General features: G+C 31.6%; 1 protein-coding gene across 1 annotated transcript in view; it reads left to right on the forward strand.

The window, feature by feature from the left end:
• Positions 1 to 21,097, forward strand: part of LOC105622034 (rap1 GTPase-activating protein 1-like) — a 117,100-nt gene that overhangs the window by 52,422 nt on the left and 43,581 nt on the right. Inside the window, exons 2-3 of the mRNA XM_012203469.1 lie at positions 17,132 to 17,240; positions 17,397 to 17,489. Of these exons, the coding sequence (XP_012058859.1) occupies positions 17,132 to 17,240; positions 17,397 to 17,489 (202 nt within the window). The remainder of the gene's footprint in view (positions 1 to 17,131; positions 17,241 to 17,396; positions 17,490 to 21,097) is intronic.

Below are 21,097 nucleotides of genomic sequence, written 5' to 3' on the forward strand. Positions count from 1 at the left end.
GAGGAGGAGAGAGAGAGAGAGAGAGAGAGAGAGAGAGATGTGTTTGCATCAAACAGACGTTATCGAGCACGTAATCTATCTGAATGGAATCGTACGCCGTAACCGCAATTCCGTCACATGTGGAAGCTCCAGCATAATGGTTATGTCGGGGGACGGTTCGAATGGCATACGTATATTATATATGTGTATGCCACAATGGTAATCGGAGGGGTGTGCGGGACAGTGGGCACTTTGTGAGTCATGCGTCATCCATCTCGTGTTATGCGCACCCCTCTCGAGATCATCATCGAGATGTACGGGCCTTTTCTTCCACGTAGGGCACGAGGTTTGACCACGCTTTTCTCGCTTCCACGTAGGGGTACTCTGTATTTTTTTTAGCTGCCTCTGCTTACCCTTTAATTATGTCCCGACCGCTGTCCAGCTCGATGTGATATTGTACTTGAGTCGATCGTTGAATGTACAAGCTAGGCGAGTAAAGTTATGAAACATTGAGCAAAAGTTCGCGCTACTTCATTTGTATCATATCTACAAGTTTAAAAAGAAAATCAACAGTTATACCATTCGAGAGCAAAGTTACAACTTTAAGAATATTTTTTTTTTAATTGCGGTACGATAACTTTTAACGATTATAAACGATCAAAGTCAAAATATTCTTTTTATTTTATGCTCCTTTTATTTATTTCCGATTTTCTAGTGAAAACTTTAAGCTTTCACGTTCGAAAGTTAAAAATTTTCGCAAATTTTTTTTAACACGTGCCAAACTCCCAAAGTGAGAAAAATATTTTCCATTTTGTTCAGTTCGTAGTTTTCTATAGATCTATTTTCTGTGGCTGAACCAATGTACACTTTTGGACCTTAAATTGAAATAGGTATGTTTGATATTTCTCGAAAGCGAGAAAGAGAATTTTAATCTAGTCTAGTGCAGGAACAGAAAACTATATATCTATAAAAATAATTACCAAACACAGAAACTCAAGAGACATAAGATGATCTTTTGAAAGTAGATATTAAGCTTCAAAATTTTTTTAACTTAAATTTTATTTATTTTTAACAAAGTTACAATTGTTTGAATTACTATGAATTTTTGTTCCATATCTGTATATTTAGAGATTTTATTTATATTTAATAAAGATTCTTATTTACATTTAATAAGAGTTTCTAGAAAAACTATTGACGCTCACTATTGACTAAGACATTCATTCAGTTTTTAATAGATTCTATTTCTCACGCTGTACAATCGCCACAGAAATTATTTTTTATTAATAACGCTTTTCACAAATCTTCGAATTTACAGTATTTAATTTAAAATTAAATAAATTTACAGTATCAAAAGCGCAATAACAACTCAATCTCTTGTGTTAAATATAATATCATTTTTAATTCCATGTGTATCGAAATATAAATTCAATCCATTTCTATGGTTAACTTTGAAGTAAACAACTATGTTAATATATGCATTTAGTAAATAACTAAATTTGAATCAAATATAATACATTTTAAACAGTCAAGGTGGATCTTTAATGTTAAATAATTTTGATGTGAATTTATATATATCTATTCAATCCTGTAAATGTAAATCGTGCGCTAAATTTAACTTTTAATTTTGAAACGCAATCTTAACAGAAATAGAGTAGTAATCACAAATTAAATTGACAAGCAATGTAATTGCACTTCAAGATCGAAAATTAAATTCGGCGCGCAATTTGCAGGATTGGATATATAAATTTTCACCAAATTATTTAAGCATTAAAGATTATTCAGTTTAACTATTTAACACTTTCATTTTTTATCTAAGACTTTCATTTGTTATATATTCATATTACGGTTTCAAAACGTACTCGTATTTAATAATGTTAAAATATTATTTATTATATATTGTTAATATATTTTTATTTTATATTGTTAAAACATTTTCTTGAACTAAATTGTTTCAGTTAATAATGATAGAATAGAAACAGTTGTGACCTATAAAAATGATTAAAAACTTAACTTAAAATTTGACATAAATTTAACAGTGTATGACTTGTCTTATATGCATGTAGTAAATGTATATTTCTAGACAGATAACTTTCCTTCCATCAATTTGGATGACTTTCCTAAAAAAAAAAAAACTTGAATGATTTATAATTTATAATTTGGTCCGAAAATACGCAATAGACATATGGAGTGAACAAGTTTGAACTTATAACGTAATGGATCAGAAAAAGAGAACTGATCACACCTTTTTAAACACGCCTGAGTAACGAACGAACAGGGGATGGGAAGGGGCATGCGATTCATCGGGATTTTGGCTGGACCAACCCTCGAGATTATTGCCACCCGATAATTCGTTCCGAGAGTGGCTTTCGAACTCGTATTTTATCTCGCGTGAACGACTAACGGCTGCGCCACCCGTTATTTGTTCATGACTGCAATATTGAAGTCAAATATCAATTAGAGTCAAACATCAACAACGCATTTATCAATTTTTATTTTGTATTTTGTGTGACCAGTAAATAAATCCTTTTCAATGATAGTATATATAGATATTTGTTGAATACGTTTATTTTATTAAATGTTTTATTGCTATAAAGATCTCAAATATTATTACGTGATTATTCTTCACGATGGCTACTGTAAATTAACGGATGGTTTAATTATTATTAAAACCACGTACTTTACGTAGAGTGATTTTTATTATATTATTTTAGTAATGTTGTTAGTCTGTTTGTCAAAACTGTTTACACGTTATAAATTAAATTTAAATATTAAATGATCTGAGTTTAATTTATACATATATAATACACAATTGATTTCAATATTAATTTGATGTTATTTAATGCTATTTTTTCATATTTTTTTTAATTTACGATATAGTTTACATCAGTAATAATTACCCAATTAAAATTTGCTTATGCGAGCGCAATTTTTGTCGGAACACTTTTCGTTTTTATATATTTTTAAGATATTACGCTCAAAAGTAGGTATATTAAAATCGACAAGCGCAATCGTGATTAAATTACTGAAAAATATACAGAAGAGAGAGATTCGTAGTATATATTTTAAAACTTGCTGAGGAGAAAAAATTCTTCTGCGTATTTTTATTATTATCTTTAGAAATTATCTTAGAAAGATATACCATTTTATAAAATGCTAAAACGAAAATGGAATATTTTATGACGATTTTATCTAGTTTTCGTAAATTTGATTTGGACCGTGAAAAAGTTAACATATTTAATTGAATACATAGTTTAATTATCGGAATAGTTGGTTATTAAATCCGAAAGATTTTTATCGAGATAGACTGCGATGCGCAACTTCAATGAGAAATCCGTGCACCGCGTAAAGTTCGAAATTACCGGCTAAACTGTGTAGAAATAAGCATACGTGCGATAGTATAATGATAGCTTCGTTTATGCAACCACTGCACATATTATAGGGCCGCGATGCAACGGTGGGGAACGAGAAACTTACACGGCGATGCTTTACTGATGTGCGTCGGCCGATAGCATCACCGCGCTCTCATTTAATCTCCACCCGGCGAAGAGAGGAAAAAAGAAGAAGCAAATGGACGACATATTTATATCATTCAACGTCATTATTTGCACGGTATTTGAGCGAGGTTCGTTCGCAGGTTCCTAATTGTTATTATTTTTATGCAATTATCCATTATCTAATTCCTATTCCGAAATAAATAGTTTACATCTCAGCTTCATCACAAAATCATTTTGTTATTGTCGTCGAATAATTTGTACAAAAATTTTTTAATAATTTCGGGACAATAAAATGTAAAGTTAACTTCCTCGTCAAGTATCCACTCACATTCCGGTAAATTATTCATTCCAGAGTTTAACGAATCAACATACGGGGTTTCGGGGCTTAACGGAGCGATATAATGATCCGCCATATGGATAGGAAGCAAAGTGTAAATGACCGCAAATTATACGATTATGAATCAGCGCGCGTCTTCGATCGAAATCGGAGCGTGTCGATGTGGTTGTGCCGCACTTAAAACGTCAACGGACTTCAAAGTGAATTATATCACTGTGTATTGTGGGCGCGTGCGACATGTAAGTACCTCTAATTCTAATCCCATTGGCATATGGACGTACCGTTGAATAAATCGGCCGAGCGTGGACACGGGCGTCCACCACAAAAGGCATGTACGCGAATCGTTTTGCGTGAATTACATCGAGTCAAACTTAGCCTGAAAAACTAATTAGAGAATACCGGAGAATTAAAGAAGGAAGAAGTCGAGAGAGTACGGAAATCCTGTATTTATTATCGCGTGAATAAAGTGAAAAGAAATTAATTAAAAGTGATAATTATGTTGAGATTAATGGATGATAAAGAATAAAAATTTCGACGTTAAGGATCGAATAGAAAGTACTTTGAAATTATTGTCAATCATTAATAAATAGAATAGTGCATAAAGATTACAATTATACTACTCCGGCTTTAAAGCTTTTTCGGTTTAAGGTTTTTGTTGACTTGTTAATAATAATTAACGGATTTCTCGAAATCAAAATATGAGTTTAATAACAAAAAACTTTTAAATCAGCGCGGAAAATGGTGCGTAGTTTAAAATTATATAAATTAATTATTTAATGCTCATTGCTTATATAAAACATCAGTTTACATAAAACGAATGTTTTGGCTAAAGTTCGAGCCATTCTCAGCGTAACAATCAAAAAACGAAATAATACCTAACAAGGTATTGAATTATATTGAATTATGTTCATCTATTATTATCGTTTGTTATTCATCTTGCCACAGTGATGCAGGATGGAAAGGATTATAAAATTCTTCAACTCCATCAGTGTAAAATTGTTCACAAATAAAATTTTAAAAATTCTTTGTCGTTACACATTAAAAACTATAACTGAAATTGTAAAAACTATAACTGAATCAGTTATAATTTTAATGTATGACGATAAAAAATTTGTGTAATTTCGGTCAAGGAACTAACTTGAGTGCAATAATAGCAACAAGAATTGCTATTATGTCTTCGTTTCCGCTTCACTGTCGCAAAATGACAATAAAAGATGATGAATAACATAATTCAACATAACTTATTAGATCCAATTATTCCGTTTTTTGATCGTTAGAATGACTCGAACTTAGCAAAACGTGCATTTTATATAAACACTGACTAATGAGCATTAAATAATTAATATAATTTATATAATTTTAAATTAATTTATATAATTTATATAATTTTACTGTGCACTGTTTTCCGCGCTACTTCAAAGCCTTTGTTACTGAACTTATATATTTTAAATGAATTGAACAATATAATATAGAGCTAAGAATCAACTCAGGATAGATCTGAATTGGTTCTTAGCCTTATATTATATTGTTTAATTTATTTATTTAGGAACCGTTATTATATATTGAATTTTTATATTTTATATTTTAACTAATTAAAAATCGGATAACTATATTTATCCGATAAACGACAGACGAATTAATTCATTTACGTGACACGTGACTCCAATTAGTTCTCGTGTTATCGTCTATCTAATTGTGTCTCACCTAAGCCAATTAATCTTATATCTGACGTTAATTCGACCGGGAAGTGACCCTTTTCACGCACGTGACGGATACGAGAACGTTTTGCCAGGCTTACTCCCCGTATATCTTGATGGAAACCAGAGATAGGTAATCCACACCGCGTGTTGCACATTCTGTCCTCGCTAGTCTTCAGTATTGGCAACGTCATCTGCTTCGAAAAGCTACCTAGTATGATATCGTTATATATATTGCCACGACCGCACATACAATCGCAGTACGATTTTGTATTTACGACGTTGACGAGCATTTGTATTCGATTCTCGTTCGTTCATTCGTATAATTTGCATCCCTGCATATCTCCATGTCACGTTTTCGTCGGCGAATCGAAGTGTTGCCTGTAAGGATCGATTGTCCATGCGATTCAACTCAAATTGAGTATAGAAATATGAGATATATAGACGAGCATCTTCATATTGTTGTTAAAACGTTCAATTGAAGAGCATCATCTTCATTAGCGAAAGAATTTAGGATAGAAATCTCTTTATAATTTTGTATGTACACTAAGAGAAAAAAAAATAGTTTTAACAGCTTTTAAATTAACAATTTTAAAATTTAAATACTTGCAACTAGTTTTACACAGTAATAAGAATTAAAGTAATACTGAATGGTATATTTTTATAATAGTATATAATATTTTTACAATATTCAGTATTACTTTAGTTCTTATTACTTTTTAAAATTAGTTACAAGTATTAGTTGAAAGTTATTAATTTATAGTTGCCAAAATTATTTTTTTCTCTCACAATCAGAATACAGCGAAGATTTGAAGAATTAAGATGCTTGTATACATTAGAATATATATACGTTAGAATACACAACGATATATGGAATTTCGGTTTAAACAGGATGCTCATGAAATTATAAATAGGATTCCGATCCTGAATTCAATCGCGAACCATATCTAAGGTGGATTTAATGGACTGGTTAATTGATTCCGAGTATTCCACGAGATGAGAACTTTACTAAAGAAGTTCTTCCTTTTGTGCTATTTTTCTGACTATCAGATTGATCATTTGGTATAGGGAATACATATACACATAAATGCATTTTCCTCGAATGTACGGTGGCGATAATGCATTACACCGCGACGCTTTAGCACGATGAATCGGCAGCGAGTGTTCTCTCGAGTGTAGAATTTCGAGGGTGCCATTGAGAGATAGGAAGGACAAGAAGGAGAGAAAGGAGGCGTGAATGCTCTCTTTGTCGGGATGCAAATGTTAGCGCAATGCCAGCGGGGTTAGCGGCATTATGCCCGATGCACAATGCCGAAGTGCTTATAATAATGGTAATGAGAGGAGAAATATGGTCTATGCAAATGCAAGGATTTATAGTTGCCGTATCATTAGATATGGATAGAATCCTTGGATCTAGAAGCGAAATGGAGCCATTACGCAGAAATTAAAGTGTCTTTTAAGTTAATTATTTTTCAATCTCTTTCTTTATTAACTATTTATTAATCTGACGATATATTTAAAATATTTATATGTTTCAACAATGTATTACATTTCTGTGATTTTATGCAAGAATATTATGATTCGTATTCGGAATATTGATCGATTCTTATTTCTTCTGTTATTGCTGCGTCCCTGAGAGACATCTCTCTCGTGCATTTACGGGGTGTAGCGTATTTTTCCGACATTAGAAACCGGAGGTACGCGTCAACATGTACATATAGCCATGACATATGCTACCGTGCATATATCACGTCTCGACGTCAACCCCCTCGAGCAATCGAGTCCTGGAACCCCCCGAAATTACGAGAGGGAGTCTGTTTATTATTTTTCTCTCCCTCTTGCCTCTTTGCACTCTGTCCAAACACATGACGCCACGCGAATGACAGTATTCATCCTTATTTAATTATTTTCTTTGCACTGTATATTTTCTAAAGATAAATAAAATAACCGCATTTTCAGAAACTCCATACGAATAAACAAGGAAGTCTCGAATTATGGTCGCGCTAGGCGGAATATGTTTCTCTTCTTATTCGATTCTTGCCTCGTATATCACTAGATATAAAAGACCGGACTATGGTAATTCTGCGTTGCGACACGACCGGGTGTATTTTCCAGTATTCTGTAAGGCTGCATTGAAGTCTAGCATGTGGGTGTGACACAGATCGTAGATTGGTCGTTTTCTAGAATGATCTTAGATTTTGACTAAACATCCTGTTGTCATGATTGAGAAAATTTTTATTCGAGTTTTATTTGCTTAGAAATTCTTTTAACTATTATTAATATTTACTCCTCCGATTTATTTTGGAAATGTGCTCGCTTGATTGACAAATGATTATCACAGCGTAGCGAATATTCTATAGCCGCATTTGCTGGCACACACGTTGCTTGATTTATTTATCGAGGGATAACGAACGATCACCTGGACGTTCAAAAATTGATCTTGATAGTAGAAAAAAAACAGTATCGCTAATATAGATAGATCATAAATCATGGCAAACGACAATGTCAACGTTGATACACTGCCGCCAACGATTTATCGATTCATCGAATTTTCATGCCGCCGTGATGAAATCATCGTTAATAAAGCAAGGGAGAGAGAATGTTTTGAAGTTGAAAGAATCTAAGAGAATCTTTAAAGTTTAAAGAAAATAATACTATTACTCTCTAAAAGTGAATCAGTGTATTATCTTCAGTGCTACACTTATAACTGATGTAATTATCAGTGAATATTTACTGTTTTTCAGTAATAATACACTGATTCATTTTTAAACTGAAAAAAAAGATTGATATTTTTATATGGCTGCAGCAATCAGTTTTTGATTGTAGCAGCAAATTTTTAATTGCGATTAGCCTATGTCAGTATATAAATTTCGTACTTTATTATTTTATTCATGTACCGTTTTTATTTTTTCAACTCTGAAAAATAAATCGCATTAAAAGTACCGTACGTTGTACTTGTACGACAGACGGATTATCTATCGCATTTACACGAGAAACAGGTACACGTAGATCGGATTTCTATAGCTAGTTGCTCACTTATACAAAAGAATACCCTCACGTGTTCAACCCCTTTGCTGCACATTCGACCTCGAAAGTGGACCCGAAAGAATCGTAAAAACGGGTCAAATGAATGCAGGAATAAATTAAGAACGAATAATTAAAATAATAATAATAAATAATAATAATAATAAATAATAAATAATAATAATAAATAAAATTAAGAACGAATATCCATATCAATAACAAATTAGATTGTATTTACGGAGAATCTTTGAAAGTTAAAATAGACAAAAGAGATATTTTTTCAAGGGAGTAAAAGATGATCTGAAAAGCCATTTGGAACTAGACAGGGGAGATAAGAAACAATGATGAAAAAAATTTGGTCGCGCATCAATCATTAGTGACTATACGAATGAAGTCTCGTATATGTGTGTGTGCGTGTGTATGATGCGTATTAACATATTCATGCGTGACAAACTGCGCGCGAGGACCTCTCTTCCTGGACACATCTGTCTGTCAATCTCCGAGACCCCTTCCGCATCGTGAAAAGTGTGAAACCGGACGGACGAGACTGTTGAAAAAAAAAGAGGAACATTCATTTTTTTTACTTTTCTCCCGGCGGTCTGATCACGTGCCCCAAGAGATGAGACTAAAATAAAATAAAAAAATTGAATTTCGAAGTATATATTTAAACATACAGGGTGAGCCATCTAGTGTTTGGAATTTCAACTACCGGTTATTTTGAGTTTGAAAGGCGTAATAACATTTGATGACGTATCAGAAATTTAGTTTTTTGTTTGACATTTACGAAATGTCACTATAGCTTGAACAAAATTGGGAAATATTGAAAACTTACTTCCAAAGTGGTGAGTCTTCAACCCAAACTGTAAGAAATTTACGTGGAAAATTTGGTAGAAAAGAAATGCCTTCAACGCAGTTTATGGATCAATTTGTGAAACGAATTCGGCAAACTGGATCCTTATTGGATAAAGCAACTCGTTTACGTGCTCGTCCAGTAAGGTCAACCGAAAATTGCTGCTGTTACTCAGAGAGTGCTTGAATAACCATCAACATCAACTCGCTATCGTTCTCAAAACTTGAACATTTCACGCACTTCTTTGAAAAGAATTTTGAATAAAGACCTCGGTAAATGACAATGTACTACCTTTCCAATAAAGCCATAAACTTTGAAAAATATTCATGCGTTTTTTTTTTAGAGCCAAATTAAATTCCAAATTTTAAATGGCCCACCTTGTATATAGTTATTTATTTAACTTAAGTTATTATTCAAAATCTTCAAACAATGGTTAATTTTATACACCATTTATATAACATTTATACACCAAGTGAAATATAGAAGACCGAGTCAGAACTCAAGTCGCAATGAATAAGGTATCCTTGCATCTGATGATGATATTCTTTCGAGATCTACTGCGTGTCTGGATCAGAGCGTTGTATTGATCAGATAGATCGATTCTGACCTGTGGAACGGCCGATGTATTACGTAACGGAATTCATGAGGAATGCATAAGAAACATGTACACGTCGATCAATCGACGAAGACATATATACTACATTATTAGCACCGACATCATCGGCCAAGGAAAATCGATGATGTAATTAATTTATACATGTCTATATAATACAGTTATTATTTATATATAAACTTATGAAATATAATATAAAATTAAATAGTACAAATAGCACAATACAAATATAATCAATGCAAATAACTGTATCAATAAATCTTGAAATATAATTTCAATCGAGGTACAGACCGATATAATTTTTGTCTAAGTTACACAATTATATATCAATGAATTGAAAAAGATAGAACATTGTATTGTCTTATCGTTAATTTATTGAATACGGACGGAATTCTAAGTCAAATCACGTACGTGCGTTTCTTTGTACGCCTACATTCTAGTCGGCTGCATATTTTTGTCGAAAGTGATAAACCCGTTGTATCTATACTAAATAAAGACAGTCGTGCGATAACTTTCACGAGATAAAATTCTTGCTTGGGCCTGAACACAATTTATCGAGCAGTAATCGAGTCGCAGCGATCGCACGAATTCCCGGATCACTTTATTTGCCTATAATAGCACATCTCGCGATAAATCCGTAAATACAGCTCTTTGAGATATACAAGACAGGTGATTCTCAGTTATATAAAAAAAAACTTATATTTTTTAAATTTAATAAAATGGTAAAATAATTGATTGAATAAATATGATTTTTTGACGGGACTTGTGTTAGGCAATTTTTTAAAATATTATACAAATATTGTAGGCGTTTCACGAAAAAAATTTTAATTTTGATAGTATTTTAATTATACTTACATTAATAATAATATTTTAATATCCGTTGTTATATCTTTTTTGTAATATGCTGACACTTTTTTAGTTAATTATAAAAATTCATTGAAGTTTTGATTGCTTTCTACGGGATTTCGAATTGTCTGTCACTCTGTGTGCGCATTGCAAAATTGATTTTGCAACACGCAAGTGGCACGGCATCTGCCACGGAACTCGTTTGTCCGGTTACTTTCCATTCGCGGGTGCACTTCGGCTCGCGCTTGCATTGATCGCTCGCATTTTTTTTTTGTTTTGCTTTCCATAAACGCGCGAGGCTACGGAATATTAATCGTTTTTTGGCCGTGTCAGGACACTCCGAACGGCCGAATGCGGATAAAGAGTTCCATGACATCGTCAGCCTGTCATACATGACTTCGAGGTTGCTGTCAATTTCATAAACCTGAAATAAATGCTTTAAGCCTCGGTGCATCTCGTTAACATTTTTTAATTCAGAATCTTAGTTTCGTATTTGCATTTTGATACGAAAACGAATATGATTTTACACTCTTATTACTTGTACGCGAGCTTTTATTACGTTTCCGACTTTTATCCGTGGCCTACATTCAGATAATAATGATAAAAATAGAAATGCGATGTTACGGTTCTCCCTTCTATTTATTACATTTAATTGATTGTTATTGTTATACAAAAATACTCGTCATTTCGGATAAAGTTATCGGTATATTCCTTTTGAAGTTAAAAATAAGCTTTTAGAAGATTTTCTAATTAAATGTTACAGACAAGTGAAACTCTTGGAGCGTAATCTTCGTGAGTGTATGAGATTACGAACGTGATTATTAAAACGTTCATCCTGGCATGCGCTAATTTTTCCTTTGTTCGTCCTGCGACGCGCGTCCGGTTGCTTTCGGTTCGGAGCTCGTCATTCAAGCGTTTTATCAAATTAACTCGTTTAATTGGGCGCGTCCATTATTCCATGGCACCCACGGGATACGAAGAAACACGATCCTATGGGAAACATGCACAATTTCGTGTTGAATCCGTTGAATGACGTTAACTCTTCCATTTTTTTTTACAAACGTAATGCTTGTGTGATCATAAAGACCTCGAATTTTTTGAATGAAAAGTACGTTGAAATTGAAGATAATTTTGGCTTCTGAAATGTTTCGTGTGTGTGTGTATGTGTGTGTGTGTGTGTGTGTGTGTGTGTGTGTGTGTGTGTGTGTGTGTGTGTGTGTGTGTGTGTGTGCTTGAAATTAAATAATTTCTGTGTGACGTCAGACTTCTGTATGATATAAAAAATTTTTTATTTCGTTTGCTGTAAACACACGCCACTTATAAATTTGTCGCTATTTTTACACGCCATACAGAAATTATTTAATTTAAAACGTTTTCGCAAAAAATTAAATTTTATCCGAAAAATTCGAGATCTTTATAATTCTGAATTATAAATTTTTTGCTAAATTGTTTACGTCATATTGAAAATTACTTTGATACTGAAAATGCATTTGAATGATACTGATGTGTAAAGATAAGAACGAAACAAAAATGTCCGCGAAATTATTCATTATTATTTCAATCGCTCAGTTAACGGGTGATCTCGTTTGCGTAATAATCGGCTTGGGAATAGAAAAGGACAATGGCAGCCACGGCGAAATACACGGCGCGTCTGTACATATCGACAGATATGTACAGATGATACAAACAAAATAAATAAATAGCACTCGCAATGAGATTGTCTTATCCATTGAGAGAAAATAAATATCAGCATTAATTGAAAAAAATGCTGACTGATGAATTACAATTGTTCAATCTAGCGTGTGTGTGTATTGAAATTTATTTTGCTATTGATGCTTAGATACATTAAATTGATATTATTTACATTAATAGCGAATTCGATTGGACGCACTTCAGTGCGTACTGGTGAACATTAAAGCCATCGTCCACAAAATAACGTAAAGATATGTTTGTAAAAATCGATTAAATACTGAAATACTCAATATATTTTATTGTAGTATATTAAGTATAAAATATATATTTTATTTTAATTCGAAATATTTGCATTTCACGTCAAATTAAATCAGTATAACGGCTTCAATATACGTACTAGTGCTTCCAATTGAATTCGTCATAAATTGATTTGTAGCAAATTTTGTAGTAAAAAATGAAAAATTTTCTTCGTGTACAAATTTATTTAGTACCAGACTGCAATTATATGTTGCAATCTCCATTCTCTTTTTTTTTTTCTTGAGTCGAGCGAGGACAACGCAATGAGTCTTAAAGGAAAGGATGTCACCGTCGAGACGTCGTCATCATTGCGATCCGAAAAAGTCCGCAGCTGTTGTCGCCAGATGTAACCGCTCGTTTTCGATTCAGCTCGTTCCAGCTTCATTTTCATTTAGAAGACATCTCGCATTAGGAACTAGATGATTTAAGACTTGAACATTCGACTTGAATAATGTTTCCTGATGATCATTCCCACCTCAAACGTTATTTAGTTTTAATCTTTAATTTTAACTTATATTTTAACCTTTATATTTTAATCTTTAATTGTTAGCCTCTCATATATAATAAATATTTACTTTATAGAGTTTCTCTTCTATAAAGTAAATATTTATTATATATATTATATATAATTATTTTCTTTAAAATAATAAATTATTAAATCAAGATATTATTGCGATTATTTAAAATTATAAAAATATAGTATTAACGATATAATATTAAGCTGAAAATTTATTCAAATAAATAATATTTTGTATTAACAAAAATACAATTTTACACATACAATTTTAATACTCTGTTTTACAAACAAAATTTATATTTTAATATAATATAATATTTATTTTTACCAGGGATTTACGTTTTATTATAAATTTATAATAAGAAGATATCCGTAAAAAAAAAATCGTTTTTCTGCTTTTTTTCTCGCGCTTAATTATCATTGGCTCAAATATTGATTAATTGAATATTTTAATTGATTGTACATAGCCATACATCGTTTCATGCATTTTATTCATTTACTCAACAATTCTTTGCTGAGTAAAGCCGCTTGTCCTTGAATTTCAAAGAATGACCGAGGAATCGGCGGCGTAAAGCCAACCATTCGCGCTTTACGTGCGTGATTTTCTCGTACGCTTCTCGATCCTCTGGCGAGGCGAGTTCTGCCGCGCGCAATAGAAATACGATCATACGAAGCGATTATTTCTTTGCGGCATAGAGCCTGGATAATTGCTATCTCGCTTATTGCGTCTCGGTTTCGCTCGTTGCGTTTTGGTCAGCGAGTATTTGGAATGAACGCAGTGGTGTAGTTCGAAAAACTCTTACTGTTAATCTTACTTGATGAAACTTTCTTTACTTTTATTAAGGTATAAATGATTTTTTGTCATTTATAACAAGTAATATCATTAAACAACGTTAATAAAACAATCAGGAGATCCGTAACATTATTTAATAAAAAAAATATACAAAAATGAAAGTAAACATTTTTAACAGCGTCGTTTTATGAAAGCTTGATGCGTCTAAGTAATAGAACGACCCGCTGCCGCTCTTTTTTACTGATTGCACAAACGATCCATATTAATCTTCACATTAAATCCAAATGAATCCTGATAACGATAAAAAACATTATGTATTTGTGTTGGAAACGATTCTCTCATATTCTTGTTAATTGTGTTAATTTGTGTTGAATTTTTTAATATATTCGAATGTCAATTTAACATTATGTAATGTATATTATTTAAAAATTTTATATCAAATTGGTATTCAACGTTTCTTATAGTATCAATAATTTATGAGAGTAAGTGAACAAGTAACAATAATGTATTTTAAAACGTAAATTCTAAGATGAATGAAATATGTGTTAATTTAACATATAAATGTTAATTATATTAAAAATATTCTTGCAAGGCAGCCGTCTATCTGCACTACACCCGTTGCACCCCCCGGCTTGAAATTTTTCTACCCCATGTGAATTTAAATATTAACCGCGACATTAACCTCCGCCGTGATTGCTCTCGGAAAACTTCTATTATAAAAATATAATTAGAAATTTTGTAGAATCAACTAAAAAATATCACTCAAATTTGTATAATTAAGTCTATTGTTAAACAATGAACAAATCTGAATTTTATAGCTAAATCTGTTATAATTCTATTTGAGATAATTAAATATCCAATAATGATGATCGGAATTGTGATTGGTATGATTGGAGTCTACTACTTCGTTTATTTTCAATCAGAACACAACGTTTATTTTCAATCACAAATTTTTCTCTGTAACTATTAGATTAATATTTAAATGAGAAAACTAGTTAAAAAATTCGTTCAAAATTGTTTTCTTTTATATTTCTGAATTTTTTTTTACATTAACAGAAAAGAAAAGAAACTAACTACGTTTCTAATATAAATTCTCGTCTTGCAATCAGTTGATTGTTATGTAGAAAAGAGCATTCCAATAAGTATTTACTCGGTGCTCGATTCGACCTATTCTTGTAAGAATTTATATTTCAAAGTATTTCACGAAATTGCACGCTGCCTTTCAACTGCGGGGTATTTTCTGATGAATCCAGCACCTTTTTTTTTTCTCGAAAAGTCATTCGTTAACTTTCGTTCGGAAACTTTTTAATAACATAGAACTTTCTTCTATATAATATAAAATTTCGGAATATAGAACCGATCTACTTAATATAATCGAACTTTGTCCTTCCAATATATTAAGTTCATAGTGTCGCTAATATAATAGCATTATTATTCGATTATATCATAGTCGACTCGATTATGTCATCGTTTTTCTATTTTAAAAAAATTGAGCATTGTTCTTCTTATCTATCTTATTATATGTGGAATATTATCGGCAAAGAGATATATAGAAAATATTTCTGGAAAATAGTAACAGATTTAGAAATATCTGGCTACACTGAACAACATTTGTTAATAACTTGTGTCCGACATCTCCTTTGAAATTCTAGACGTCAGTTTTTGAATGTTGCTTTTTATAAAGTTTCTATGAGGTTACATTAAAATAAAACAGATTGTTTTTAAATTTTGTTTAAATTTTTTTATTGCAATAAATGATACCTTCCAGTCTCATTACCATTACGCAATCATCAATAATATTTAATGGCCATCGATGCCTAGTGCCTTAGGGAGACGTCACCGAATATGCATTACTTAATAAAGTAATAAAAGTTATTCGAGAGCTCTCAATTTTTAAGTTTATCAGAATCACTTTCCGTGTTACTGTATTAGTTATTCTCTATATGTATAGAAAAAGAGAGGTACACAAAATGTGTCCTTCATAATATTTCACTTTTATCTATCTTTGTTATTTATCGAACGTTTAAGTTTCTATCGAAATCTATATAATACCTTATTTTAAACGTCATAATAATATCGTTATAAAATAGAGAGGAAAAAGAGAGAAAAAAGAAATTGTTTTGTAATAATATCGTGTAACGTATGTTCGGGCAAGTTATTATGCGCCTCCACGGAAATATGTTAATACGCCTATTTCTTAATATACGATCGGTAATGTACTTTACTTTATAGGATCGAGCAAAACGTGTTCTCGAAACAACCAATATCTCCCGCTCCGTCGAAGGAAAACGTGATATTTTTCCATCTACATGTTTAACCTTACGTACTTCAGGAAATGGGCTCGATCAGGAAGCAGCTCAGCTCGGAAATTTTCGAAAAGTTAATAACATAAATTAGTGGAAATATTCTTCGATTACAATATTGATAATTATTATTGGTCCATGTAATAATATAGATATTTTTTATATTGTGCATTTTTTTATAACATTCACGTAATTTTATTGGCCGTCAAGAGAGGGGGGGGGGGGGGAGAAAGGAATCAGGATATTGTGTGTTACATCCTTGTATGCTTGCGATAATCGCGACATAATTATTAATTGTAAAATACATTAAATAAAAATATATATATATAATTTTATATATATTAATGTTAAAAATTAAATTTACACACAATTTTATAAACGAAGAAATAAAGATATGATATTTATGTTTTTATGCTCTTTTCTTAATAATATTAATTGTATTAATATGAACAACAAATCAATACAAGTCAGATTCATCAGCCTTATTATCGCATTATACATAAGGATATCTAGTACAAAACATAGAAAATTATGAGCCGACGTGAACGTTAAGATTGCTCCGAGACGAGTCATCGTGGCTAGTCGCCATAACAATAATTTTGGCGTCTGTACATCTTGATGCTCCATTTACGAAAGAACTGTGGAAAGAACTAACGCTACTAACAGTTCATGACTCACTTGTTTTTCAGGAGGCAGCAACTGGAACAGCCTGTATACTGCGAGTCTGAATCGCGGCGACCTACCACCGTGGAAGATGATAAGCAAGACATATCGGGCACAAATCCGGAGAAAATCAAGGTAAGTTTGTCGACTACACTAGTGGAATGTTTCCAAGAACGAGCTAATACTGTTATATGACCATTGATATATATCTGCGACAATTAATTACGTAGCTTTGTGAAATAGAACAGAAGGGGAAGTAAAGGGAAATGTATTTTGAAATATCTATTACAGAGCACGACGCAGGATCTATTTGAGTTACTTGAGCGAGTGCAAAGTTCGCGTCTCGACGATCAACGCTGTGTTTTGCCATCATACTTCTCTCAGGTATGTTATAAGATTCGTATTTGCACTGAAGTACATAAATATGTGTGCAAATGACGCTGTAAATTGTCAAGAAAATCGAAATGTTTTAGAGAAAAAAATGTGGGCTTTTATAAATCATCTGGAAAACCAAAATTATCTTTTTGAAATAAGACTTTCTTTAAAATGATCGACTATAATAACTTCATATATTTATAAAAATATAAAGTATGCATTTAAGAACCAACTGTTTTTATTTTCATTTAAGATGACTTTCTCCAATGTAACATTTACTTAAGTTAACCATTACATACCAGTGTCCGTATGTACTAAAAGAACGGAATTGCTGGTCCCTCGTTATCTAATTTCACGTATTTAATTATAATTTAACGAGTTGAAAGTCTCATGAAAGTTGAGTCAAATTTAGGACATTGTACTTTTGTCGCACGCTTTCACGGTCGATTTAGTTTTCCAGCGTTGTGAAATATTGATAACTGTTCCAATATCGCAATCAATATTTCAAGCATATCTAATACCTAATCTACTACGTAATCATCCCATACATACATAAATCGTTATATTACTTTGTGAAAACGATACAGAGACAAGAATAAATATTTATTTTGCAAACTTTTAAAGAAAGAGACGAAAGGATAAATGAAAAAAATGAAAAAAGTGTATGCCAGTGCATATATCAGTTGAAGGCAAGAAAATGAGAACACAAGTAATACGTATCTTCGTAATTTCAAAAATATTTTTATTTCAACCTAAATAGTAATATTTTTTTTGTTTCATCTCAAACGTTAAAAATATTTAACGCAAAAAGTTTGATGCTGCTTACTAGTTAACATATCTTAATGTAACATGATTGTGAATATTTTACATTTAAATTCTAGTAGTGCTAAGTTTTTTGTATTAAATCTTTGACATTTGAATTGAAATAAAAAAATATTACTTGAATTGGAACAAGAATGGCAACACAAAACTACATTTGGATTGGATTAAGTTATATATAATGTGTATAAATTTGATTTTAATTGGTTCAATCTCTTATTTTTTGATATTATTACTTTTTTTAGAAATATTAAAGATACTATTACTTGTATTGGAACATAGAAAGAAATCCTGAAAAGAAATACTACGAAGACATTTGGATCATAATAGATTTTACACAAAGTTTTGTAATTAAAGTATTAGCTTTGAACTATATTATACTATTTTCGCAATATTTTGCTTAAAATAATTATTTTTTCAAAAAATTTTTTTGTAAAAAAAAAAATAATGCCTTTTTTCTAAAATCATCCGTTCGATTATTTTCAATTTTTTCTTGCGCGTAAATGTCGCATGACATTGTCCACACTCTATAAGGAGCCGTAGATGAATGGACAACGATGCGAAAAAAAGGAGATGGGAAGAGACTGAGAATGAATGAACAACGCGATCCGTCACGGCTGTCTGCAGAACAGGGACAGAAAAAGTTAAAACGAATCGTCCAATCATGCATCAATGGCGTTCTTTTTTTCACAAAGAAATTTTTTGAAAAAAATAATTATTTTTCGTTTTAAGCAAAATATTGCTTCAACTGACATAGTGAACATAGTATAAGTCAAAGATAATATTTTAATTACAAAACTTTATGTAAAATCTATTATGGTTCAAATAGCATGTATTTTCGTATTTCTTCTCAGGATTTCCTGCAATCAGACAGAACTACGCATTGGATCCCGTATCATGTCTTTTCCTTCACTAGAATGGGCATTATACCAGTCGCAGATGTAAATCAGTACGACACAAGGAACATATTTGTCCCTTTTTATTTAGTTGAAATGGTGATAAATAAAAAGGGAAGTGGAGAGAGTGAACGAGAGAAAGAAGAGACGTGCTCATCTTCGTGTCGGGTTGCCGGTTTCTCGGTAATTGATTGAACGGGATAGAATGACACCGCAGAACAAATTCTACGGGATGATACAGAAAAAAGGACATGTTCTCTTCTTTCAATCGTAAATGCTGGAAGAATGATTAACTAAAAAAAAATACTAGTGTTTTAATATCAATGAGAAACGGAACATTAATAGCAATAAGATTTCCAAAATTAATTAAAAGAATTGAAAATACTATGGGTATTCATAGTCTGTTCTTATTTTAAGACCTTCTTAGTCTCAAGTAATATCTTAAGATACTAATACTCTCTGATTGATTCATGACATCTTAAGACTGTACTTAAGATAGTCTTAAATATAAGATCCAACTATGAATACCGATCTAAGATTTGCATATTAAGAAAGATCCTTAAATGAAGCGAATTACCGCTTTCGTAATTCTAAAATATCTTTGAATTTTTACATAATTGTAAAATTTTTATACACGATTAAAATACGCACAAACATCAACTTTGTACGAAAAACAAACAAAAATTAAAAATACACTTATTTTTGACACGTCGTTATGTGACTTACATCGTTATGTTACTTAAAACAATTCTACAGTTTACATGTATAAAATAAGATAGCCTCGTCATATAGAGACAATACACTGACAATATCGTACAATTGAAACTAAGATTAAAAGTTTAAAAGAAAAGTCTTGTTTAGAATTATATTTCATAAAAAATAAAAAATGAAGATATAGAGTGATAAAAATGAGTAATATTATATATAGCAGTAAAATCTTGCAAAATATAGGGATGCAATATGATGCAATATATTAGATAAGGATAGATGTATACGCGTTTGAGAAAAACAGAGCGATAATATAAAGAACTGAATTAAAAGATATCACTATTATCGAAATTTTAGTTCGAAATTAAAGAATTTGGTTGATATTGTTGAAGTTTTTTTATTTTAAGATTTCTTTAATTATTAGTGACCTTGTAACATCGATGATTAGGAAGTTATTTTTTAATTTTTGTTTAATTTCTAAAAAAAAAAATATTTTACAAATTTGTATGCGATATTGATGTGTCGATGTCTCGTAAATTATAAGTTTCCAAACCGTACGTAAGTCACATTTGATCGGTAAAACAGAACAACTGCAGCATCCCTTTAATTTAGTCAGTCACATTGCTAAATCGGATTTTCTTTTTCGATCGAAGAAATCAAGTAATTTTTACATTCGTAAGAAAAGACAAGAGAAAAAAAATCGTGAATAACAAAGCAAAGAGAAAAAAAGTTACATCTGCAGGAAGTTGCGCGTATGAGAATTAAAGAATATTGCGAGCCTCTCGCTTTTTTCTCACTGGTGGAATTGCGATCCGGATTTCGACATACGAGTTTTAATCATCTGCGTGTCACATGCTATCCCACAATGTCGTGAGAAACGTTCACTTCTTTTAACTCGCTTTTCTTTTTCTCTTATTGTGTTTACATCATATCTCTTTCTGAGCATCCATCATGGAACAAATCGGAATGGAATTCCAATCGAAATTATTCAATTATTCTCTAGATTTCTATTCTCCAGAGAAAACGGAATAATTTCGATCAGAATTCATGCCATGTTCCATTGATAGATACCTTGATCGGTGAATGTTTTTTTTGCTGTCGATAATGTAGATCGCATTCATCGGGATAATCAGAGACATGTTATCAGCGGTGTACACATAGTGGTCCTGTCGCCTTAGCAGTAGCCCTAACTTA

Source organism: Atta cephalotes, assembly GCF_000143395.1.
Source record: "Atta cephalotes unplaced genomic scaffold scaffold00039, whole genome shotgun sequence".
Lineage (NCBI taxonomy): Eukaryota > Metazoa > Arthropoda > Insecta > Hymenoptera > Formicidae > Atta > Atta cephalotes.